We start from the raw sequence: 26,517 nt of genomic DNA, 5'->3' as shown, positions 1-26,517 counted from the left end.
GATCGAGCGAGACAGACCGGCAGATCGCAAAGTTCGAAGGGCAAATGAGGCCATACTCCTTCATATTGCAGCGTACAGATAACATTATTGCTCCTTGTATTTGTATCCTTATCCGTTGTTTGTTTTTGTTGGCACCGCTCACAGTTTGCGCTGATCAGCATCGTTAGCTTGGCTAGCCGTTAGTTTAGCGCTACGAGCCCAGTTGTCAGGGATTTAACTAAATATTATTATTAACAACGCAGGAGAATGAGCGATAGGGGGCAGATTTTTGTCTACAGAAGGGTGGCCCTTCACAAAAAGTTTGGGAACCACTGAATTTAGAGGTTGTTCATCATATGTTTAGTAAAAAGATAGTTAAATAAAATAAACATTTGCAATATGAACCTGTACTTATTTGCACTAAAACAAAGGGAAAACTTGGAGTTATCGGTTATTATGCTATGATTTTACTAATCCGGTAGATATAGAGTGAATAGTATTGGTCCACGAACTGAACCTTGCAGAATGCCCTCTCTAACTTTCGTGTGCATGGAAGATTCATTATTATCATGAACAAATTGAAATAGATCTGATAAATAGGACTTAAACAAGCTTATTACATTTCCTCAATGGTGTCAAATGCAGCACTAAGATCTAACAGGACAACAACAGAGAGAAGTCCTGTGTCTGTCCAATTTAGAGGTTTGTGACTTTCACCAGTGCTCTCTGTGCTATTTGGGCTCTAAATACAGACTGAAAAACCGCAAATAAACTATTTCTTATGTGGAAACTCACACAAATGATTGGCGCCTGCTCTCTCAAGGATCTTGGAGAAAAAGAAAAGGTTAGATATAGGCCTGTAGTTGGCCAGAATGCCTGGGTCAAGAGTAGGTTTCAGTGGTTTGAAGTGGTTTAATTTCAGCTACTTTAAAGGACTGTGGTACAGAGCATGTTACTGGAGAGATTACTAGATCATATCTACTAATGAAGTCCTAATTGAGGGAAAGACATGTTGGGTAAATAATGGGTTGAATGCCTTTTCTAGGTCACTCATTTGTTGGGTTTTCCTTTCATCAGCTGAGTTGGACAACTGAAATGGTGGTTCCTGTTTGAAGGGTGTAAATATTTGATGGTGATGCATGTCTCTGGGTTTTACTGGCATTTATGACGACAATACACACATACCTGTGACATTAGCAGCTCATTATCTATTGTTTTCCATTGGCGCACTAGAGTAAATGCACAGCCTGCGCTATTGAAAAACTCCCACTCTGCTTTTCAGTGGCCAGGGTTGTACAGAAGCTTATCAGTGTATAAATCAAAAATGATAAAATGTGTATCAAATACAAGTGCCTGGTATTGTGTATGCAGTCCCTCATTAACTCTACTCTTTCTTCCATGAATTTACTCAGAGCTGTTCACAGGGAGATTAATTGCTGCTGCTTTCAAGACAGAAGGGCACGAACACAAAGGGACTCTAAAAATACAATGCAGGGTGTAACCAAATACAATACTAATGTGGCAATGTGAATGGATGAAAACCACAGACACACTCTCACACACAGACACCCTCATCCAGTATTAATTCCAGCACATAACCTGTTAATTATTCCCGTAAACGTCCCCAGTGAAGCTTAAGTTATACATCAAATATTTTTCTTTCCAAGTATCTGTAAATCCAGCCAATGGTTTATGATATTTGCAACCTTATTCCACTGCATCAATATATTGTATTACATAGTTCTGAGATTGAGAGATATTAAGGTGTGTACAGAGTAAAGCCTACTGCAGAGTCATGATGTAGCAGTAATGTTAAGTAAATATCTATTTGTTGTGAACTTGTTTTTTTGTGGCAGATGGATGGATGGATGGATGCCTCTTCAGTTAAAATTAAGCTCAGCTCATTCATGGTAGACGATGTGATTTACTGTGAAAGAACCACAATGTCTGGTCACCTCCTGAGTGGTTGACATCTGTAGCCCAATAGAACTATGCCACAGCATGCAATGATATCTATAGACCGCAGCAGTATATTGAAACAACGCTTTAGAAGAAAAAGTATATATATGTAATTGATATATGAATCTGCAAGCAATGGCAAAGGTGTGGATTAAAAATCTGAAATCAATGATTAACTGCTGCACTCTGCTGACACCTGCTGAGCTCAACAACAAGCTGCAGGCTCATCAATCTATTGTACAATCTACTCAGCTCGCAAATTCAAAACAGTTTCACTGCTTTGCACAGTCATGGTGACATATTTGAGGATTAAAAGGCAGCGTTTTGTGCTCCTAAACTGGTCATTATTGAATATATAGACCTGTATTCCTGCTGTGGCAACAGACTTATGGAAATGATTGAACCAAACCTTTGAAAAGCAGGAGAAAAATGATTTACTTGTTGTGAGTCCTTCATTAAGTGCACATTTTTGCTGAGCTCACACGGTGATTCACCCATTTTGGAGCTCAGAACATGAGGTTTGAACTTCTCAGTGGGAAGTTTCCGTGGGACGAACATCCAACTTATGAACCGATCTCATTTAGGCCTATATTACACACAATGGTTCATACTGATGAACGCCACACTTCAAAACATTGCGTGCCTAGATGCATCTATGACTGATTTTGTCATAATTTACAGAATTTGATACTTCTTGCAATCCGTCTGAAGTTGACAATGGAAAGAACGTCTATAAAAGTCCAAATGCAGCTGATGGAACGCCAGTGTAGTTAGTGACACACTCACGTCAAAGTGAGGCTCTGTGGCTGCACAGCTCCACAATGTGATATGTTTAACACATTTTGAGAGTCTAAATCATCTCAATTCTGGAATGAGATAATGAAAACCCCAGACTAGAGACATGAACACATACTGACACACGGCCCAACTGTGTGAACAAGCGTTCAATTGTGTTGACTCTGTATTTAATAACAGTGTTTGTGAACTAATATATTACAAAATGAGAGTGAAACTAAACCACCACACAACCCTTTGACACCTTTACATGAAACTCTGCATCATGAGCCGTCATCTCTCTTTATAAACCCACAAAGTTCAAAGAAAAACAACTTCCGTTTAGTTCAATCTAATTACTCTACAGTTAGTATTCTCAGTGGCTCGGATGTTGTTTGTGTTTGTTGTCTGTGATCTCAGCTCCTTTAATAAGCAGAGAAGACACTATGTTTACATACAAATCTTACATAGTACAGCTTTAAATTCAGTTTAGTCCCTTACATCACAGTACAGTGATCCGTGATTTTCACCTGGAAGTGCGCGATAGAAGACATTTACAGGGTAAAATCTGAAAGTTGTGCTGTCACCACCATCTGCTGGTCACATTGTGATACTGCATAACTTCTGAATAAGAGGCCAGAGAAAGTGAAAGTGTATTTGTTGTCGCTGAACAGAGCCGAGACGCCATTACAGGGAGTGAGAGCTCACAAGACATTTGTGTTGTAGGACTTTAAAAACAACGTTGGGACAACTTCAATTTGGTGAGTTTTGCAGTAAATAGACAATCTGGATACCAGAGAAAATGGCAGAGAAAATTGCTCTTTTTGAAAGTTTCCTGAGCTGTCATGTGTGTACAGAGACGTTCAGAGATCCTGTGACTCTGGGCTGCAACCACAGCTTCTGTTCCAGCTGCCTGGAACTATTCTGGAAACAAGCTCAAAACAAAAACTGTCCGATTTGTAAAAGGAAATCATCAAAAGATAATACCGCAGTGAACTTTACTTTGAAGGAACTTGCTGACTCCTTTGTTGGGAAACTGAAGTTAAGACCACCTGAGACTCAGAAAGAAGAGAAAGAGGAGGAAGAGGAGCTGGTGTGTAGGAAACATAAAGAAAAGCCCAAATTGTTCTGTAAGGACGAGCAGAGAGCTTTGTGTTCTGTCTGTGAGTTCTCACTCCATCAAAGTCACAATGTGGTTCCTATAGAACAAGCAGTCAGTGAGCTGAAGGACCAACTGGAATCTGACTTAGAGTCTCTGCAGGACAAGAAGAAGAAATACAAAGAAGCTAAAGAAACATACAATGAAATGATTGAACACTCCAAGAAGCAGCTGATGTCCACAGAGAAGCAGATCAGAGCCCAGTTCAACAAGCTCCAGCAGCTCCTGAAAGAGGAAGAGGAGTCCAGACTGGCAGCTCTGAGGGAGGAAGAGGAGCAGAAGGGGAAGGCTATGGCCAGAGAGATGAAGATGATTGAGGAGAAGCTCTCCTCTCTCTCAGACAGTATCTGTGCTGTTGAAGAAGAGCTGCAGAAACACAAGGTGTCCTTCCTCAGCAGTTACAAAGCCACTCAGAGCAGAACCAGATCCCAGTGCTCACTGTCAGATCCACAGCTGCTCTCAGGAGCCCTGATAGATGTGGCCAAACACCTGGGCAACCTGTCCTTCAGAGTCTGGGACAAGATGAAGGACAACATCACCTCCACTCCTGTCATTCTGGACCCAAACACTGCAGCCTCGTCTCTCTATCTGTCTGATGACCTGATCAGTGTGAGACAGGGAGACACACACCAACAGCTTCCTGATAATCCAGAGAGAAACACTAAATATGCCACTGTTCTGGGCTCTGAGGGCTTCAGCTCAGGGAAACACAGCTGGGAGGTGGAGGTGGGAGACCTTCCTGACTGGGTTGCGGGTTTGGCTAAAGAGTCAGCTGACAGGAAGGGGGAGAGTTATGCTAAACCAAAATATGGACTCTGGTGTTTGTCTCATCGTAGTGGGAAATACACTGATGTTGTTGGTGGGACAGTGAGAGTGAAGAAGAGTCTCCAGAGGATCAGAGTCCAGCTGGACTATGACAGGGGGGAGGTGTCCTTCTACGACCCTGAAGACGCAACTCACATCTACACTTACAGAGACACTTTCACTGAGAAACTGTTTCCATATTTCAATGTTGGAAAAGCTGCTGATGCAAAGAGCAAAGAGCTCAAAATCTGTCAGACTGAGATTTCTCTGTGATTTTCTGTTTTGGTGGTGGAGTTAGACTTATTACAAACACACACAAGCACTCACTCTCTACACTCACAACTCACATCCATCAAACACTTCCAAAGAAAAAAGAAATGTTGACCAAGAGTTTGGGTGCAGTAATAGATTACATTACATTCATTTAGCAGACGCTTTTATCCAAAGCGACTAACATTACATTACCAAACATTACAGAGGGGGGATAACATACATGAAGCAAATTAAAAAAACTGCCAATATAATTTTCCACTTAATCACCACAATAAAAAACAGCCAATGTTAATATTGGGACAAAATCATGCTTCCTTAAATACATCATCCTATTTGAGAGTGATAGCAGGTTCCATTAAACTATGTGTTATTTATTTAGTGTTATTAAGTATTGATTTACAAATGAATATGTATGAATGTGAATATTATGACATAGCATATTTCACAAAGGAATCATTTCAGTTCTTTTTGTTTGGTATACATTCATTAACTGACAATCATGGCCTCTGGTTTCCATGAACATGTGAGCCTGCATTCTGGGAGCGCAGCGTTCTAGGGGGGGTAATAAGGTACTATGAGCTCTTTAAGGTATTTTTCTTTCCAAGTATCTGTAAATCCAGCCAATGGTTTATGATATTTGCAACCTTGTTCCACAGCATCAAGATATTGTATTTCATAGTTCTGAGATTGAGAGATATTAAGGTGTGTACAGAGTAAAGCCTACTGCAGAGTCATGATGTAGCAGTAATGTTAAGTAAATATCTATTTGTTGTGAACTTGTTTTTTTGTGGCAGATGGATGGATGGATGGATGCCTCTTCAGTTAAAATTAAGCTCAGCTCATTCATGGTAGACGATGTGATTTACTGTGAAAGAACCACAATGTCTGGTCACCTCCTGAGTGGTTGACATCTGTAGCCCAATAGAACTATGCCACAGCATGCAACAATATCTATAGACCGCAGCAGTATATTGAAACAACGCTTTAGAAGAAAAAGTACATATATGTAATTGATATATGAATCTGCAAGCAATGGCAAAGGTGTGGATTAAAAATCTGAAATCAATGATTAACTGCTGCACTCTGCTGACACCTGCTGAGCTCAACAACAAGCTGCAGGCTCATCAATCTATTGTACAATCTCAGCTCGCAAATTCAAAACAGTTTCACTGCTTTTCACAGTCATGGTGACATATTTGAGGATTAAAAGGCAGCGTTTTGTGCTCCTAAACTGGTCATTATTGAATATATAGACCTGTATTCCTGCTGTGGCAACAGACTTATGGAAATGATTGAACCAAACCTTTGAAAAGCAGGAGAAAAATGATTTACTTGTTGTGAGTCCTTCATTAAGTGCACATTTTTGCTGAGCTCACACGGTGATTCACCCATTTTGGAGCTCAGAACATGAGGTTTGAACTTCTCAGTGGGAAGTTTCCGTGGGACGAACATCCAATTTATGAACCGATCTCATTTAGGCCTATATTACACACAATGGTTCATACTGATGAACGCCACACTTCAAAACATTGCGTGCCTAGATGCATCTATGACTGATTTTGTCATAATTTACAGAATTTGATACTTCTTGCAATCCGTCTGAAGTTGACAATGGAAAGAACGTCTGTAAAAGTCCAAATGCAGCTGATGGAACGCCAGTGTAGTTAGTGACACACTCACGTCAAACAGAGGCTCTGTGGCTGCACAGCTCCACAATGTGATATGTTTAACACATTTTGAGAGTCTAAATCATCTCAATTCTGGAATGAGATAATGAAAACCCCAGACTAGAGACATGAACACATACTGACACACGGCCCAACTGTGTGAACAAGCGTTCCATTGTGTTGACTCTGTATTCAATAACAGTGTTTGTGAACTAATATATTACAAAATGAGAGTGAAACTAAACCACCACACAACCCTTTGACACCTTTACATGAAACTCTGCATCATGAGCCGTCATCTCTCTTTATAAACCCACAAAGTTCAAAGAAAAAAAACTTCCGTTTAGTTCAATCTAATTACTCTACAGTTAGTATTCTCAGTGGCTCGGATGTTGTTTGTGTTTGTTGTCTGTGATCTCAGCTCCTTTAATAAGCAGAGGAGACAGCATTTTTACATACAAATCTTACATAGTACAGCTTTAAATTCAGTTTAGTCCCTTACATCACAGTACAGTGATCCGTGATTTTCACCGGGAAGTGCGCGATAGAAGACATTTACAGGGTAAAATCTGAAAGTTGTGCTGTCACCACCATCTGCTGGTCACATTGTGATATTGCATAACTTCTGAATAAGAGGCCAGAGAAAGTGAAAGTGTATTTGTTGTCGCTGAACAGAGCCGAGACGCCATTACAGGGAGTGAGAGCTCACAAGACATTTGTGTTGTAGGACTTCAAAAACAACGTTGGGACAACTTCAATTTGGTGAGTTTTGCAGTAAATAGACAATCTGGATACCAGAGAAAATGGCAGAGAAAAATGCTCTTTTTGAAAGTTACCTGAGTTGTCATGTGTGTACAGAGACGTTCAGAGATCCTGTGACTCTGGGCTGCAGTCACAGCTTCTGTTCCAGCTGCCTGGAACTATTCTGGAAACAAGCTCAAAACAAAAGCTGTCCGATTTGCAAAAGGAAATCATCAAAAGAAACATTAGTAGTGAACTTTACTTTGAAGGAACTTGCTGACTCCTTTGTTGGGAAACTGAAGTTTGGACCATCTGAGACTCAGAAAGAAGAGGAAGAGGAGGAAGAGGAGCTGGTGTGTAGGAAACATAAAGAAAAGCCCAAATTGTTCTGTAAGGACGAGCAGAGAGCTTTGTGTTCTGTCTGTGAGTTCTCACTCCATCAAAGTCACAATGTGGTTCCTATAGAACAAGCAGTCAGTGAGCTGAAGGACCAACTGGAATCTGACTTAGAGTCTCTGCAGGACAAGAAGAAGAAATACAAAGAAGCTAAAGAAACATACAATGAAATGTTTCAACACTCCAAGAAGCAGCTGATGTCCACAGAGAAGCAGATCAGAGCCCAGTTCAACAAGCTCCAGCAGCTCCTGAAAGAGGAAGAGGAGTCCAGACTGGCAGCTCTGAGGGAGGAAGAGGAGCAGAAGGGGAAGGTTATGGCCAGAGAGATGAAGATGATTGAGGAGAAGCTCTCCTCTCTCTCAGACAGTATCTGTGCTGTTGAAGAAGAGCTGCAGAAACACAACGTGTCCTTCCTCAGCAGTTACAAAGCCACTCAGAGCAGAACCAGATCCCTGTGCTCACTGTCAGATCCACAGCTGCTCTCAGGAGCCCTGATAGATGTGGCCAAACACCTGGGCAACCTGTCCTTCAGAGTCTGGGACAAGATGAAGGACAACATCACCTTCAGTCCTGTCATTCTGGACCCAAACACTGCACACAGATGGCTCTATCTGTCTGATGACCTGATCAGTGTGAGAAATGGAGACACACACCAACAGCTTCCTGATAATCCAGAGAGACACACTAAATATTCCAATGTTCTGGGCTCTGAGGGCTTCAGCTCAGGGAAACACAGCTGGGAGGTGGAGGTGGGAGACCATCCTGCCTGGAATGTGGGTTTGGCTAAAGAGTCAGCTGACAGGAAGGGGGAGAGGAAAGCTTCACCAGAATATGGACTCTGGTGTTTGAAGCATCTTAGTGGAAAATACACTGATGGACTTGGTGGGACAGTGAGCGTGAAGAAGAATCTCCAGAGGATCAGAGTCCAGCTGGACTATGACAGGGGGGAGGTGTCCTTCTACGACCCTGAAGACGCAACTCACATCTACACTCACAGAGACACTTTCACTGAGAAACTGTTTCCATATTTCAGTGTTGGAAAAGCTGCTGATGCAAAGAGCAAAGAGCTCAAAATCTGTCAGGCTGAGATTTCTCTGTGATTTTCTGTTTTGGTGGTGGAGTTAGACTTATTACAAACACACATAAGCACTCACTCTCTACACTCACAACTCACATCCATCAAACACTTCCAAAGAAAAAAGAAATGTTGACCAAGAGTTTGGGTGCAGTAATAGATTACATTACATTCATTTAGCAGACGCTTTTATCCAAAGCGACTTACATTACATTACCAAACATTACAGAGGGGGGATAACATACATGAAGCAAATTAAAAAAACTGCCAATATAATTTTCCACTTAATAACCACAATAAAAAACAGCCAATGTTAATATTGGGACAAAATCATGCTTCCTTAAATACATCACCCTATTTGAGAGTGATAGCAGGTTCCATTAAACTATGTGTTATTTATTTAGTGTTATTAAGTATTGATTTACAAATGAATATGTATGAATGTGAATATTATGACATAGCATATTTCACAAATTAATCATTTCAGTTCTTTTTGTTTGGTATACATTCATTAACTGACAATCATGGCCTCTGGTTTTTAAGGTTCTATGAGCTCTTTAAGGTATTTTTCTTTCCAAGTATCTGTAAATCCAGCCAATGGTTTATGATATTTGCAACCTTATTCCACTGCATCAAGATATTGTATTTCATAGTTCTGAGATTGAGAGATATTAAGGTGTGTACAGAGTAAAGCCTACTGCAGAGTCATGATGTAGCAGTAATGTTAAGTAAATATCTATTTGTTGTGAACTTGTTTTTTTGTGGCAGATGGATGGATGGATGGATGCCTCTTCAGTTAAAATTAAGCTCAGCTCATTCATGGTAGACGATGTGATTTACTGTGAAAGAACCACAATGTCTGGTCACCTCCTGAGTGGTTGACATCTGTAGCCCAATAGAACTATGCCACAGCATGCAACGATATCTATAGACCGCAGCAGTATATTGAAACAACGCTTTAGAAGAAAAAGTATATATATGTAACTGATAAATGAATCTGCAAGCAATGGCAAAGGTGTGGATTAAAAATCTGAAATCAATGATTAACTGCTGCACTCTGCTGACACCTGCTGAGCTCAACAACAAGCTGCAGGCTCATCAATCTATTGTACAATCTCAGCTCGCAAATTCAAAACAGTTTCACTGCTTTGCACAGTCATGGTGACATATTTGAGGATTAAAAGGCAGCGTTTTGTGCTCCTTAACTGGTCATTATTGAATATATAGACCTGTATTCCTGCTGTGGCAACAGACTTATGGAAATGATTGAACCAAACCTTTGAAAAGCAGGAGAAAAATGATTTACTTGTTGTGAGTCCTTCATTAAGTGCACATTTTTGCTGAGTTCCCACGGTGATTCACCCATTTTGGAGCTCAGAACATGAGGTTAGAACTTCTCAGTGGGAAGTTTCCGTGGGACGAACATCCAATTTATCAACCAATCTCATTTAGGCCTATATTACACACAATGGTTCATACTGATGAACGCCACACTTCAAAACATTGTGTGCCTAGATGCGTCTATGACTGATTTTGTCATAATTTACAGAATTTGATACTTCTTGCAATCCGTCTGAAGTTGACAATGGAAAGAACGTCTATAAAAGTCCAAATGCAGCTGATGGAACACCAGTGTAGTTAGTGACACACTCACGTCAAAGTGAGGCTCTGTGGCTGCACAGCTCCACAATGTGATATGTTTAACACATTTTGAGAGTGTAAATCATCTCAATTCTGGAATGAGATAATGAAAACCCCAGACTAGAGACATGAACACATACTGACACACGGCCCAACTGTGTGAACAAGCGTTCCATTGTGTTGACTCTGTATTTAATAACAGTGTTTGTGAACTAATATATTACAAAATGAGAGTGAAACTAAACCACCACACAACCCTTTGACACCTTTACATGAAACTCTGCATCATGAGCCGTCATCTCTCTTTATAAACCCACAAAGTTCAAAGAAAAACAACTTCCGTTTAGTTCAATCTAATTACTCTACAGTTAGTATTCTCAGTGGCTCATATGTTGTTTGTGTTTGTTGTCTGTGATCTCAGCTCCTTTAATAAGCAGAGAAGACAGTATGTTTACATACAAATCTTACATAGTACAGCTTTAAATTCAGTTTAGTCCCTTACATCACAGTACAGTGATCCGTGATTTTCACCGGGAAGTGCGCGATAGAAGACATTTACAGGGTAAAATCTGAAAGTTGTGCTGTCACCACCATCTGCTGGTCACATTGTTATATTGCATAACTTCTGAATAAGAGGCCAGAGAAAGTGAAAGTGTATTTGTTGTCGCTGAACAGAGCCGAGACGCCATTACAGGGAGTGAGAGCTCACAAGACATTTGTGTTGTAGGACTTCAAAAAAAACGTCGGGACAACTTCAGTTTGGTGAGTTTTGCAGTAAATAGACAATCTGGATACCAGAGAAAATGGCAGAGAAAATTGCTCTTTTTGAAAGTTACCTGAGCTGTCATGTGTGTACAGAGACGTTCAGAGATCCTGTGACTCTGGGCTGCAACCACAGCTTCTGTTCCAGCTGCCTGGAACTATTCTGGAAACAAGCTCAAAACAAAAACTGTCCGATTTGTAAAAGGAAATCATCAAAAGATTATGTCGGAGTGAACTTTAATTTGAAGGAACTTGCTGACTCCTTTGTTGGGAAACTAAAGTTAAGACCATCTGAGACTCAGAAAGAAGAGAAAGAGGAGGAAGAGGAGCTGGTGTGTAGGAAACATAAAGAAAAGCCCAAATTGTTCTGTAAGGACGAGCAGAGAGCTTTGTGTTCTGTCTGTGAGTTCTCACTCCATCAAAGTCACAATGTGGTTCCTATAGAACAAGCAGTCAGTGAGCTGAAGGACCAACTGAAATCTGACTTAGAGTCTCTGCAGGACAAGAAGAAGAAATACAAAGAAGCTAAAGAAACATACAAGGAAATGTTTCAACACTCCAAGAAGCAGCTGATGTCCACAGAGAAGCAGATCAGAGCCCAGTTCAACAAGCTCCAGCAGCTCCTGAAAGAGGAAGAGGAGTCCAGACTGGCAGCTCTGAGGGAGGAAGAGGAGCAGAAGGGGAAGGCTATGGCCAGAGAGATGAAGATGATTGAGGAGAAGCTCTCCTCTCTCTCAGACAGTATCTGTGCTGTGGAAGAAGAGCTGCAGAAACACAACGTGTCCTTCCTCAGCAGTTACAAAGCCACTCAGAGCAGAACCAGATCCCAGTGCTCACTGTCAGATCCACAGCTGCTCTCAGGAGCCCTGATAGATGTGGCCAAACACCTGGGCAACCTGTCCTTCAGAGTCTGGGACAAGATGAAGGACAACATCACCTTCACTCCTGTCATTCTGGACCCAAACACTGCAAACGGATGGCTCTATCTGTCTGATGACCTGATCAGTGTGAGAAATGGAGACACACACCAACAGCTTCCTGATAATCCAGAGAGAAACACTAAATATGCCGATGTTCTGGGCTCTGAGGGCTTCAGCTCAGGGAAACACAGCTGGGAGGTGGAGGTGGGAGACCATCCTGACTGGGTTGCGGGTTTGGCTAAAGAGTCAGCTGACAGGAAGGGGGAGAGGTATATTACACCAAAATCTGGATTCTGGTGTTTGGATCATCGTAGTGGAAAATACACTGATGGACTTGGTGGGACAGTGAGAGTGAAGAAGAGTCTCCAGAGGATCAGAGTCCAGCTGGACTATGACAGGGGGGAGGTGTCCTTCTACGACCCTGAAGACGCAACTCACATCTACACTCACAGAGACACTTTCACTGAGAAACTGTTTCCATATTTCAGTCTTGGAGTATCTGCTGATGCAAAGAGCAAAGAGCTCAAAATCTGTCAGGCTGAGATTTCTCTGTGATTTTCTGTTTTGGTGGTGGAGTTAGACTTATTACAAACACACACAAGCACTCACTCTCTACACTCACAACTCACATCCATCAAACACTTCCAAAGAAAAAAGAAATGTTGACCAAGAGTTTGGGTGCAGTAATAGATTACATTACATTCATTTAGCAGACGCTTTTATCCAAAGCGACTTACATTACATTACCAAACATTACAGAGGGGGGATAACATACATGAAGCAAATTAAAAAAACTGCCAATATAATTTTCCACTTAATAACCACAATAAAAAACAGCCAATGTTAATATTGGGACAAAATCATGCTTCCTTAAATACATCACCCTATTTGAGAGTGATAGCAGGTTCCATTAAACTATGTGTTATTTATTTAGTGTTATTGAGTATTGATTTACAAATGAATATGTATGAATGTGAATATTATGACATAGCATATTTCACAAAGGAATCATTTCAGTTCTTTTTGTTTGGTATACATTCATTAACTGACAATCATGGCCTCTGGTTTCCATGAACATGTGAGCCTGCATTCTGGGAGCGCAGCGTTCTAGGGGGGGTAATAAGGTACTATGAGCTCTTTAAGGTATTTTTCTTTCCAAGTATCTGTAAATCCAGCCAATGGTTTATGATATTTGCAACCTTATTCCACTGCATCAAGATATTGTATTTCATAGTTCTGAGATTGAGAGATATTAAGGTGTGTACAGAGTAAAGCCTACTGCAGAGTCATGATGTAGCAGTAATGTTAAGTAAATATCTATTTGTTGTGAACTTGTTTTTTTGTGGCAGATGGATGGATGGATGGATGCCTCTTCAGTTAAAATTAAGCTCAGCTCATTCATGGTAGACGATGTGATTTACTGTGAAAGAACCACAATGTCTGGTCACCTCCTGAGTGGTTGACATCTGTAGCCCAATAGAACTATGCCACAGCATGCAACGATATCTATAGACCGCAGCAGTATATTGAAACAACGCTTTAGAAGAAAAAGTATATATATGTAATTGATATATGAATCTGCAAGCGATGGCAAAGGTGTGGATTAAAAATCTGAAATCAATGATTAACTGCTGCACTCTGCTGACACCTGCTGAGCTCAACAACAAGCTGCAGGCTCATCAATCTATTGTACAATCTCAGCTCGCAAATTCAAAACAGTTTCACTGCTTTGCACAGTCATGGTGACATATTTGAGGATTAAAAGGCAGCGTTTTGTGCTCCTAAACTGGTCATTATTGAATATATAGACCTTTATTCCTGCTGTGGCAACAGAGTTATGGAAATGATTGAACCAAACCTTTGAAAAGCAGGAGAAAAATGATTTACTTGTTGCGAGTCCTTCATTAAGTGCACATTTTTGCTGAGTTCACACGTTGATTCACCCATTTTGGAGCTCAGAACATGAGGTTTGAACTTCTCAGTGGGAAGTTTCCGTGGGACGAACATCCAATTTATCAACCAATCTCATTTAGGCCTATATTACACACAATGGTTCATACTGATGAACGCCACACTTCAAAACATTGCGTGCCTAGATGCATCTATGACTGATTTTGTCATAATTTACAGAATTTGATACTTCTTGCAATCCGTCTGAAGTTGACAATGGAAAGAACGTCTGTAAAAGTCCAAATGCAGCTGATGGAACACCAGTGTAGTTAGTGACACACTCACGTCAAAGTGAGGCTGCACAGCTCCACAATGTGATATGTTTAACACATTTTGAGAGTCTAAATCATCTCAATTCTGGAATGAGATAATGAAAACCCCAGACTAGAGACATGAACACATACTGACACACGGCCCAACTGTGTGAACAAGCGTTCCATTGTGTTGACTCTGTATTCAATTACAGTGTTTGTGAACTAACATATTACAAAATGAGAGTGAAACTAAACCACCACACAACCCTTTGACACCTTTACATGAAACTCTGCATCATGAGCCGTCATCTCTCTTTATAAACCCACAAAGTTCAAAGAAAAACAACTTCCATTTAGTTCCTCAGGCCTCTCCTGGATCGCTGGCTCTATATCCACTTATGGATCTAGAGATCTTCAATGTTTGGAGATAATTTATACTCGAATGACTGTCACAATGCATTTACAGGGTAAAATCTGAAAGTTGTGCTGTCACCACCATCTGCTGGTCACATTGTTATATTGCATTACTTCTGAATAAGAGGCCAGAGAAAGTGAAAGTGTATTTGTTGTCGCTGAACAGAGCCGAGACGCCATTACAGGGAGTGAGAGCTCACAAGACATTTGTGTTGTAGGACTTCAAAAACAACGTTGGGACAACTTCAATTTGGTGAGTTTTGCAGTAAATAGACAATCTGGATACCAGAGAAAATGGCAGAGAAAATTGCTCTTTTTGAAAGTTACCTGAGCTGTCATGTGTGTACAGAGACGTTCAGAGATCCTGTGACTCTGGGCTGCAACCACAGCTTCTGTTCCAGCTGCCTGGAACAATTCTGGAATCAAGCTCAAAACAAAAACTGTCCGATTTGTAAAAGGAAATCATCAAAAGATTATGTCGGAGTGAACTTTAATTTGAAGGAACTTGCTGACTCCTTTGTTGGGAAACTAAAGTTAAGACCATCTGAGACTCAGAAAGAAGAGAAAGAGGAGGAAGAGGAGCTGGTGTGTAGGAAACATAAAGAAAAGCCCAAATTGTTCTGTAAGGACGAGCAGAGAGCTTTGTGTTCTGTCTGTGAGTTCTCACTCCATCAAAGTCACAATGTGGTTCCTATAGAACAAGCAGTCAGTGAGCTGAAGGACCAACTGGAATCTGACTTAGAGTCTCTGCAGGACAAGAAGAAGAAATACAAAGAAGCTAAAGAAACATACAATGAAATGATTCAACACTCCAAGAAGCAGCTGATGTCCACAAAGAAGCAGATCAGAGCCCAGTTCAACAAGCTCCAGCAGCTCCTGAAAGAGGAAGAGGAGTCCAGACTGGCAGCTCTGAGGGAGGAAGAGGAGCAGAAGGGGAAGGTTATGGCCAGAGAGATGAAGATGATTGAGGAGAAGCTCTCCTCTCTCTCAGACAGTATCTGTGCTGTTGAAGAAGAGCTGCAGAAACACAACGTGTCCTTCCTCAGCAGTTACAAAGCCACTCAGAGCAGAACCAGATCCCAGTGCTCACTGTCAGATCCACAGCTGCTCTCAGGAGCCCTGATAGATGTGGCCAAACACCTGGGCAACCTGTCCTTCAGAGTCTGGGACAAGATGAAGGACAACATCACCTTCACTCCTGTCATTCTGGACCCAAACACTGCAGTCAGATCGCTCTATCTGTCTGATGACCTGATCAGTGTGAGACAGGGAGACACACACCAACAGCTTCCTGATAATCCAGAGAGACACACTAAATATGTTGAGGTTCTGGGCTCTGAGGGCTTCAGCTCAGGGAAACACAGCTGGGAGGTGGAGGTGGGAGACCTTCCTGAGTGGATTGTGGGTTTGGCTAAAGAGTCAGCTGACAGGAAGGGGGAGAGTTATGTTACACCAAAATATGGACTCTGGTGTTTGTCTCATCGTAGTGGAAAATACACTGATGTTGTTGGTGGGACAGTGAGAGTGAAGAAGAGTCTCCAGAGGATCAGAGTCCAGCTGGACTATGACAGGGGGAAGGTGTCCTTCTACAACCCTGAAGACGCAACTCACATCTACACTCACAGAGACACTTTCACTGAGAAACTGTTTCCATATTTCGGTGTTGGAAAAGCTGCTGATGCAAAGAGCAAAGAGCTCAAAATCTGTCAGGCTGAGATTTCTCTGTGATTTTCTGTTTTGGTGGTGGAGTTAGACTTATTACAAACACACACAAGCACTCACTCTCTACACTCACAACTCACATCCATCAAACACTTCCAAAGAAAAAAGAAATGTTGACCAAGAGTTTGGGTGCAGTAATAGATTACCAAGAGTTTGGGTGCAGTAATAGATTACATTACATTCATTTAGCAGACGCTTTTATCCAAAGCGACTAACATTACATTACCAAACATTACAGAGGGGGGATAACATACATGAAGCAAATTAAAAAAACTGCCAATATAATTTTCCACTTAATCACCACAATAAAAAACAGCCAATGTTAATATTGGGACAAAATCATGCTTCCTTAAATACATCACCCTATTTGAGAGTGATAGCAGGTTCCATTAAACTATGTGTTATTTATTTAGTGTTATTGAGTATTGATTTACAAATGAATATGTATGAATGTGAATATTATGACATAGCATATTTCACAAAGGAATCATTTCAGTTCTTTTTGTTTGGTATACATTCATTAACTGACAATCATGGCCTCCATGGCTTCCATGAACCATCACAACAAATCTTAGAAGCCTTAGCAGAGGGTGAATTCAATTTAATTTAATTCAATTATTAATGTAGCGGCAAATCACAAAAGATTATCTCAAGGCAAGAGCATTTAAGAAACCCAATATTCCATCCAACCTGGAAGAGAGCACAGAAAACTACAGGGAAAAAGTGAAGTAATGATGCAATGACATGGATATGCACAGTGCTCAGTGCTGCCACCCATTCTGTCTCCCATTCTACTTTTGGGGATACTAGGAACCACATGTGAGCCTGCATTCTGGGAGCGCAGCGTTCTAGGGGGGTAATAAGGTACTATGAGCTCTTTAAGGTAAGATGGAGCCTGACCATTAAGAGCTTTGAAAGTGAGAATACTAAGACTACAAATAATCAGTAAATACAACAAATCCTGTCGTAATGTTTTATTCTGATTCATCAAAATTGGTATTCCCAGTGGGCTAGTGGGTTTTGTAGTGGACATGTCAATAATACCCTGGAGTCATTGCTGTACATATTATTAAAAAAATAAATGTTAAGTACTATGTTCAGTGATTATAATACTGCTATGACTACCACTGCATAATAATAAAAGTGTAAAAAAAAAAGAATAAATCCAGTATTTCCCAATTGTATAACATAAACTAAGAGGCTTCAGTGTGTTAAGGGCTGTGTTGTATTTCTCCATGAATCATTAGCAATGACTATGTAGTTTTCTTTATACAAGGATTTGAATAAAATAGAAGGAATATCTTCAATCTGTTCAGTCACACCACAATTTATTTTATTAACAGCAAAATGGAAGAAATGTCATGCTGACTTCAATGTAGAGATGTAGTAACAGTGCTGTTCTTTGAAAAAGGTTGTTAGTCAATCAGGAACTTCCTGTAAAAATCAAACTAACTTCCTTTTCTCCTATAATACTATATAACTGAGAGTTTGATAGTGCACGTGAGAGTTTGATTGTGCACTTGAAAGAGTTTGATGGTGAACATGCAAGAGCTTGATGTGAATGTGGGAGAGTTTGATAGTGCACGGGTGTGAGTTTGATAGCGCAAGTGATAGAGTTTGATAGTGCACGGGTGTGAGTTTGATAGCGCAAGTGATAGAGTTTGATAGTGCACGTGTGTGAGTTTGACAGTCCACGTGAGAGTTTGATCGTGCATGTGTGTGAGTTTGATAGTGAGCAAGTATGAATAATTTCTCATCAAGCCAACCATAAAGAATAGTGCATCGGACGTGATGTCATTAAAGTTATTTTGCTGAAAGGTCTCAATGTACAATTTCAACACCAATGGAATTTGTCCAGGCCCCTTACTTGCAGAGCAGAAGGCCAGGTCAGGTGTGTTGGTTTGATTCGGGGTCTCTTCCATTCTGAAGCATGTTTAGAATACCACCATCCTAATGAAATGACTGAGCCATCTCAACTGGAAGAACTGAAGAAGCTGTGTTTCGGCTCAGAACTTCTACTGGAAATTTACTGGGTATTTCTTGTACCACATCACCAATCTTAATGGAAAAAATCAAGTGTCATGTGTATCCTATCAGGGGCGATCAATGTATCCCACATCCAAATATCACTCCAGCTCATTTAGACAGGGATGACATTTATGGAGTTGCTGCATGAATCTTTACACATTACTGGTGGATTTTTAACTAAAATAATCAGATTGTGGTTGAAAGTGTGGTTGGTGAATTGTGTTTCCTGTGTTAAGGTGTCAGCACTCAGGCCTTGTGGACAAGGCGATGAGGAGGGCTGCCACTCATTCATACTGAAAGGAGCCAGCTGAGATGGTTTGGGAGGTGTTTTTGACACGGCCACTTGGGAGAGGAACATTGGGTAAAGGGGAGGCAGTAGCTCAGTGGGTAGAGCTTCTGCTTGGGAGGCGGAGGGTTGCCGGTTTGAGGCCCTGCCCAGGTGCCCCTGAGCAAGGCACCGAACCCTCAATTGCTCCCCCCTCTGCGAAGGGTGGTAATGTAATGTAAGTTGCTTTGGATATAAGCGTCTGCCAAATGATCGTAATGTAAACCCTGGAGAGATGATACAATCCCAGTTTGGGGTTACATTTGGTCTGAGATGACATTTTAATGGTATTGTTATAGTACATAACGGATTATGGAGTGTAAATGCATATTATGCATTAATAATGGGCAATAATAATGGGTCTAAACCTTTTCAGTTAGCTGTTCTCAGATTTTCTACCACTTCAATTTAATATGAGATCATTTAGATTGGCATAAACCCAATGACACCATTGTAATATCAACATTCAGATCTGTGTTTAGTTCCAATGATTCAGGAAAAGTAATATATACAAAACTACAGAAATTCAATCCGGTCTCATTTTATTTAACACAAAGGTTACACACCACTGATTGTGAAGTGAGTATTCCATTATGTAACAGTGACCAACATCCCTGCATTCCCTTTGCAGCATTGGCTGAGACCTTTGAAGTTGCTTATATTATTATTTACTATATGTGACTATACAGACTTTTAGTGGTCTTTGCATCTCAGGGACAGGCTAAATCATCATCACCAGTAAAACTGATCCATAGCATAACTATAACATAGTGTAGATCCACATAGGTAGCCCTGATGGTGGGTCATGGCATGTCAGAGGAGGAGAACTTCAGAGTTTTCTCCATGTGATTTAAACAATCTTGGACTGCTGTTAATAGGACTGTCACCATGAACTGATAAAGAAATAAAATTACACGTTGTCAAATCGATTCTTCAGAAAAATAGCTAATGCAAAAATGGCACCGGACCTGTTGCTAAGATAACTGCTGCGGGGAGAGATCACAACCAGGTGGAAACACCAAAGCCGTGTTGCACAGTTGACGCAAGACACATTTAGCAACTTCACTTTCTCTGGTGCCTTAGTTTCTTTGGTCATCAAGGCAAGTTGCATGATACACACATGCATTATTACATCCATATCAAACTGACGGAATTATGATGATTCACTAAAATGATCATTAGTTGGGATTGGGAATTTGTAGTTTTAATTTCTCTCATACAGTAAGAAACTGACTGATGGTCGTATAGTCAGAGTATATAAATATACAAAAATGACATTCAATAATCCAATTATTCAGTAGAATCTAGTAGATTAATCTATTTTCAAATAATAAATAGTGACAGCCCTGACTGTCATCTGCATCGTCATTCTGCTGTCCATGGTGAGGAAATCAAAGAGGAAGTGAAGTACTAGGAGGCATCGCAGATATTCACTCAAATCACGTGACATGACATGACCAGCACAGAGCCGTGCAGCGGAGTGTTCAGGGCTCAGCAGCTACAGCCTCTATGGGCTCCACCTGGGGCTCAGTGAGTGGAGTGGAAATGTCCTCCACCTGCTCCAACTCTGGTTCAGTCACAACTACCTCCACCTGCTGACAGATAGAGAGCAGTACAAGTTTATGGTGGCTTGTTAAAGTCAGAAAAAAAAGAATACTGTTAACAGGTATTTCAGAGTGTAGACATAGGAAAGGCATATGGGTTATTGTAATATCATGTTACAGTTTAAATGCAACCAGACCCATGTGTTATTAGTCATCATTACAAAAGAAACAGCTCTAGTTTTTCAAAATCAAAGTATTCATCTATTAACAATAGTATATTTTGCTCTGTTTATATCATTGTCAATATATTTACAGCAATGAACAACTGTAAGAGAGCATGAGAGCAACGTCATCATCTGTCATATTTATAATACTTGATCCGATGCTCTAATGGTGGGTCGTATCACTTTAAATGCTCTGGTACCTGAGATACAGCTGGTTCGGCTGCAGATACAGCAGCGGGGACAGCAGGGACAATCGGAGCTGCTGGCGGGCGAGACTGAGGATAGACGGGCCGCTGGCTGGGGGCCTGCAGCAAGGGGGGTGCAACGTTTATGCAACAGCTCTTACATCATCTTACAAACTTAGTACTACACAACTACAAATACTTCCAATAATTCCAATAAGAGTAAACAATCAAAGTTCCACTCTTTCACAATGGGAGCTACTACAGTCACAGCAAAGCACCTACTTACAGCACCAGTGTGTTGATGATCCTGCAGCATTTGCTTTACTTTACTTACATGACTTAAAAATTATCCTTGTACCCTTGCGATTTAACATGATGCAATTGTGGATTAAGATATTCTTTATAAAAATTTAAAGGCAGATGTTTTAGGTATCAGAACTCACCTGGGTTCCTCCAGCAGCCAGAACACTCAGTCCAAACAGCATGGCAGTGATACAGATCAACAGCTCCAGTACAAGGAAGATCACCAATGTACCCAGGATCCCATCAATTAGCAGCTAACCGGAGAGAACACACACGGGAGAGAAAAAGGGGAAATGTTTTGTTGTTCAATGTTTTCATAGGTTGCATTTTTAGCTCAGAATCAGGATTCAAAAAAAAACTTAAGTCAGGAAATATAAGCTCTTAATGAATGTCTTTCCTCACATCTTCTTTATGAATACACAAAGTGAAGCCTATCTGAGGAAAATATTAACTGGTAACAATAGTCACTTACTTTACACCTTTGCTCGATCAGCCCGGTGCATTTCCTGAAACAATGTTGCTGCAGTGGACAGTAAGAAACAAAGAAACATGGAGTCTGTTTTTTTCACGTGAAATAGGAATTCAGTTGATTGTGCTAAATTGCATTCATGCATCAATAATTTGCTGTAATATGCTCTAATTTTGTAGTTTTTACTCCTAATTCAAATATGTCTATAGATGATGTGTTGCCCTGCTGATGTGCTCTAGTATCAAGTAGGCCAGAGATGTTATAGCTGCCACATCACTTGTCTAGACATACAGATACACATGTCTGAAATATTTATGATTTCTTTTCTTCCTCCAAGAGGCAAACATTGTTTCATTCTTGCACCAGGCAATGCTAAATCTTCTAAAAAATAAATGATCTAGAGTCCAGCAAACCGATCTCATAGGAATCAATCTTTAGCTAAACTAGGACTTTACATTTGCGGTTCAGTCAGATCGTTCTTAAACTGAATTTGGAATGCAACAATTTCAGTCCAAACTGATTGTAGGATTGCTTCTATCCCTTCCAGTTAAACCCTATAGTGTGTTTGCGTGAGTTTTACAGGGTGTGTATGTATGTAAAAGGCAGTACCACAGCATGCAGCCCCAGTCTGCGGCAGTGTTCACAGTGGTAGGAGTCCTGCCGGTATGGGAGGTGTTTGGACATCAGGCCCAGGGCGGCAGTGGAAAATGCAGCGCTGATCAGATGCAGCACCAGGACGCATTTCACCTGTAGATACAACAGTGGTCCTCACACACAATGACACAGCAGAAACAACAACAACAACCTCCATTATCTGTGTGAGGTTCATGCAGGCTGGAAAAAAACACAACCATGTTTACTTGTTTATACTTTTATTGACTAATTTGTCAAACTTCAGATTTCATTTATTCATTTACTCAAGGAAACAAACAAACTGAATTTTATTTACATGGTCATTCTTAAGGAGCTTAAGGGGGAAACTTTACATACAGTTCCTTAATATATTATGTGTTATGTCTGCATCATTTTTAATCTATGTACAATATCTTTTAAGTTCAAGAATGTGTAAATGTAATTGTAATATTTGTTTGTTTGTTTTTCACTGAACCGTTCCTTATCCACCTCATACAACAAATATTGAATAGTTTTCTTGAAATGAAAGATAAATAATGTCATCTGTTTCATCACGCAACAGTGAGAATGTTCCAGACTGTGATGCTTGACTACAGAGACGAAACTCACCCAGAACAAAGATGGCTTCCTCCCACTGTGGACCAGCACTGAACCAGACAAGGTCACCTGGTGGTTTATGATAAATGCCATTAAGACACACCAAGCTGAGAAAATGTAAAGTTTCTATATGAACATAGATCCCCCGTAGTTCCCCACAGGATCCATACATTTCATAAAGCCGATTCAATGACTTCTAACTAACCTGTATGACAACAATCAGTAACAGAGCCACATCTCCACTAAAATGGACCTCGTGGATGTGGAGCACTGAAGCACTGAGGCAGAGAATCAAAGCTCCAATAATGATCTGGATAGCCTGAGAAAACAAAGAGAAGGAGAAGGAGGAGGAGGAGGAGAGAATTTACAGCTTTGAATGGATGAAGCATGAGTAGATTATGGGTAATGAATGTGTTTGGACAGACTGTGAGTGCTGCTGCTCACCCCCAGTGTCTTGGGTTCCATCTTGTAATGGGACTGCAGTTGGCCTGGTGAGAGGTTGCCCACAGCAGGGACCGGGTCCTTATCAATGGCACTCATCTTGCTGCTGGTGAAAAAACAAACGTGAACAAACATGTGAATAAACTTAAAATATGACCTTTTGTATAAGTACAATAGTAAGATAAGATAAGATACTTTATTTGGTCAGATCACATGGAATTCCACAATGTAATCTGAATTTTTTCTTGCACCCCCTCTTACATCAAACACACAAACACATTACAGAGGGGGTGCAGGCCATTTTACGGCGTCCCTGGAGGAGTTGGGGTTTCGGTGCCTTGCTCACGGGCACCTCGGCAGTACCCTGGAGGCAAACTGGCAACTCTCCAGCTGCCAATCCACTTTCTTAGTCCATGGGGGGTCTGGAACCTTCTATGCCGCCCCTAAAACACTAACTAACAGCCTTCAGATTATGAGACTGACGCGCTGCCTATTGCTCCAACGAGGCTGATAACACCAAAAGGATGCTGCTGGTCTGATGTATGACCACACTTGATCACTTGTTATGCATAATCTATGATCAGTATTTATGTACACTTATCTAATTCTGGGTTTCTCTTTTCTAGGCTAAGATGAGAGCAATCTTCCCATTTTTCAATGTCCATATTTGATAGTGCTGGTATATAACATACATTTTAGCAATATATAGATAGAAATAGACAAATGGAAATGGAAAGATACATCCCCAATAATAAGTCCACAACCATATTGCTCATATAGTCTTATTATAGACATCTATGGAGCGACAATAACACTGCACATTTGTTTTATATATCGATTGTCACTATCAGAGACTATAGCTACATACAATCAAGTTCAACAGCAGAAAACATTCTCTCTGAAATCGTTTGAGGTTTGATATACTTTCAATGACATCATGATGAAACAGGGTGGGTCTTTCATAGATGAAGCCTGCTTAGAGACAAGCTGGCCTGGCCTGAGTCAGCAAAATCAAGCCACGTCACCAAATCAAGCAATATCACTGTTTATGCAGCATCCATCTTTAGAGAATGATACAAAAGTTTGGAGATTGATCCAGTTTACCTTAACTAGTTCTAGTTAGTGATGCACCGTGTACACATGGGTGCATTGATCTATTCAGACAGCGATGTAAACACTTTACTTACTAATTTAATAACACACTGCAGCATGATGATTTTTTTCTAGGAAAATCGCAGCAGCGTCGGATTGTGAGTGTGAAGTCAGTGGAGCATGATGTCATAACGTGATCGAGCTGTGACCTCTGTCATGCTGAGGGACCGCAGTGAGCTCTGGCACCGGTCCAAACATGATGCGCCACCACCTCCACCTCCACAATCCCGCTCTGTTTCCCTCTCTACAACTACAACCATCCTGTGCAAGTCACCGTTATTCCAAATGAGCCCAGAAGCTTCGATCCTACCCGCTGTTCGTCCAATGTCACTCCGCCATCCCGTCTATTTTTACTCTGTCCAGGTAATAAGTAAGTCCTAGTTTGTCTTGCGGGACAAAAACGCGACGCAGGGGATGCTCTTACCTGCCGTGTGTGTGTGTGTGTAGGTGGATGAAGTTGCGCGGTGTGTTGGAGCTGTTCTGGTGCTGCTCTGCGGGCTGCAGCAGGGTGTGTTCTGGAGACACTGCAGCACTCTGATGCTGCTGCTGCTGCTGCTGACACACACTTACTGACTGATGCTGCTCACATTCACGTCTGCAGACAGGACAGGCCCCTAAGCCACCACAAACACCAAATAACCACTATCAAATATCAATATCACATATATTTTAGGAATAAGTTATTATTTTACTTTGCACGTGACTGCTAGAGGACACGATGAAGAACACAGAGGCCCGTAAACTTGTGATTTTTTGTAGAATGATGGATTTAACTTTCCCCATCAGTAATTCTACATATCACAGTTGTTAAGTTGGTAATGTGGAGCAATATTGAGCGTGTGAACACATATAAAGAATGGACTTGATGAAATCAGACGTGCACAGTCAAGGGTAGCGAGCTTTATGGTGTCACAGCGCCCTCTGCGGTCACAAATACGTTCAGTTGTTTTGACGCACTATTTATTGTAGCACCCAATGTAATATAAGCCCATTAAAACTGTATTGACCGCCAATATAATAATGTTTTATTGTATATTGGAGTCCCACCTTTACCACACAAACAATACAACACTTACAGCAACAACATACTGCAGGTGGCAAAAGCAAGCAAGCACATTGTTAAGATTATTATTGAGAAATTTTTAAAAAAGAAGCTTATTATTCAGAAACTTGTAAAAAGCCTATAATTGACAAATTATTGGGAAATGTTTTACTTAATTGGATGCTACAAGCCCATTTGAACTCCTTCAAATCATCCTGACTCGATACTTCTTGAAATCTTCTAAACCATTGAATACCATAGTGATCCAGGGGAGATCTTGTTATTAGCAGCTACTTATTGGATCAAGGGACCAATTTTGAAGAATGGACACTTAGCAAGCACAGCACTGACCCTGCAGAAATAACAAATAAGTGTTCCAATGATTATGTTCCAATTGAACCCCCCAGCAAAGTGCGGAAGAGAGAAGTTTGTCCTGTCAAGTCAGCTCTGTACACCTGTGTGATCAGTCCTCCTGGAAGTTATCCTCAACTCCAAACCATTGGGTTATGTATCAGCTGATATTGGGGATATTGTAGACACCTAACAGCCTGCTTATGGATGAAGAACTAAACTAAGAAACAAAGCCGCGAAAACTTAGACGACCAGACCTCCATACTCAAAAGAAAAGGGAACAATGCAACTAGAGAACTGCTTGGTCTACAGGTGAGTGAGAGCCAGACTCCTCCTCCCTCCAGTCTCCCTAAAATAGGCCACAGTGGCAGGCCAGTGACATCACCTACACCAGATCACCTGGTCAGATAGAAGAAGACAAAACAGTAGGGGAAGTACGTAACAATAAAAAGTTGAAACGTCAAATAAAATGTCTAAGATTTACAATTTGTGACATATTTTTCCCTCTTGGCAACCTCAAAGCCGACTACAGCCTTGTTCATACATACAATCCATTTCACCCTGGTGGGCCTTTTGAAAACATGAAAGATGGAGGATAGCAGTAGCGCAAGATAGAGGATGGAGCGATAATATAATTTGTAAATATGTAATTGAATGCTCTATCTGATAATGTAAAGGGACTTCGGAAGTTGCAGCAGGTTCTTTTGCCCTCGTGTGACGCTGCAACCAGGAA

The 26,517-nt window shown here is 40.9% G+C and overlaps 4 protein-coding genes across 4 annotated transcripts; all 4 read left to right on the top strand.

The window, feature by feature from the left end:
- The first annotated feature begins 3,384 nt into the window (after positions 1-3,384).
- On the top strand, positions 3,385-6,048 carry LOC143005700 (nuclear factor 7, ovary-like). Its single transcript, XM_076157057.1, has one exon. It carries the CDS (start codon positions 3,515-3,517, stop codon positions 4,946-4,948), a length of 1,434 nt encoding a protein of 477 aa, XP_076013172.1. The 5' UTR covers positions 3,385-3,514; the 3' UTR covers positions 4,949-6,048.
- A 1,214-nt stretch (positions 6,049-7,262) lies between these two features.
- Positions 7,263-10,025, top strand: LOC143005699 (nuclear factor 7, ovary-like). Its single transcript, XM_076157056.1, has one exon. It carries the CDS (start codon positions 7,419-7,421, stop codon positions 8,850-8,852), a length of 1,434 nt encoding a protein of 477 aa, XP_076013171.1. The 5' UTR covers positions 7,263-7,418; the 3' UTR covers positions 8,853-10,025.
- Positions 10,026-11,115: 1,090 nt separating this feature from the next.
- On the top strand, positions 11,116-17,797 carry LOC143005852 (E3 ubiquitin-protein ligase TRIM35-like). The gene is made up of 2 exons (XM_076157267.1): positions 11,116-13,293; positions 17,374-17,797. Exon 1 carries the CDS (start codon positions 11,272-11,274, stop codon positions 12,703-12,705), a length of 1,434 nt encoding a protein of 477 aa, XP_076013382.1. The 5' UTR covers positions 11,116-11,271; the 3' UTR covers positions 12,706-13,293; positions 17,374-17,797.
- Positions 14,907-17,291, top strand: LOC143005853 (zinc-binding protein A33-like). Its single transcript, XM_076157268.1, has one exon. The coding sequence runs from the start codon at positions 15,063-15,065 to the stop codon at positions 16,494-16,496; it is 1,434 nt and encodes a 477-aa protein (XP_076013383.1). The 5' UTR covers positions 14,907-15,062; the 3' UTR covers positions 16,497-17,291.
- Positions 17,798-26,517: the final 8,720 nt, after the last annotated feature.

The sequence above is a fragment of the Genypterus blacodes genome, unplaced genomic scaffold (genome assembly GCF_046128005.1).
Source record: "Genypterus blacodes isolate CSIRO-AG114 ecotype Tasmania unplaced genomic scaffold, CSIRO-AGI_Gbla_v1 ptg000072l_1, whole genome shotgun sequence".
Classification (NCBI taxonomy): Eukaryota; Metazoa; Chordata; class Actinopteri; order Ophidiiformes; family Ophidiidae; genus Genypterus; species Genypterus blacodes.
The sequence above is the reverse complement of the archived record's forward strand: the minus strand, read 5'-3'. Positions and strand labels throughout refer to the sequence as shown.

Coding starts and splice junctions, on each gene's coding strand:
- LOC143005700 (XM_076157057.1), top strand. CDS start 3,515: ATGGCAGAGAAAATTGCTCTTTTTGAAAGTTTCCTGAGCTGTCATGTG.
- LOC143005699 (XM_076157056.1), top strand. CDS start 7,419: ATGGCAGAGAAAAATGCTCTTTTTGAAAGTTACCTGAGTTGTCATGTG.
- LOC143005852 (XM_076157267.1), top strand. CDS start 11,272: ATGGCAGAGAAAATTGCTCTTTTTGAAAGTTACCTGAGCTGTCATGTG.
- LOC143005853 (XM_076157268.1), top strand. CDS start 15,063: ATGGCAGAGAAAATTGCTCTTTTTGAAAGTTACCTGAGCTGTCATGTG.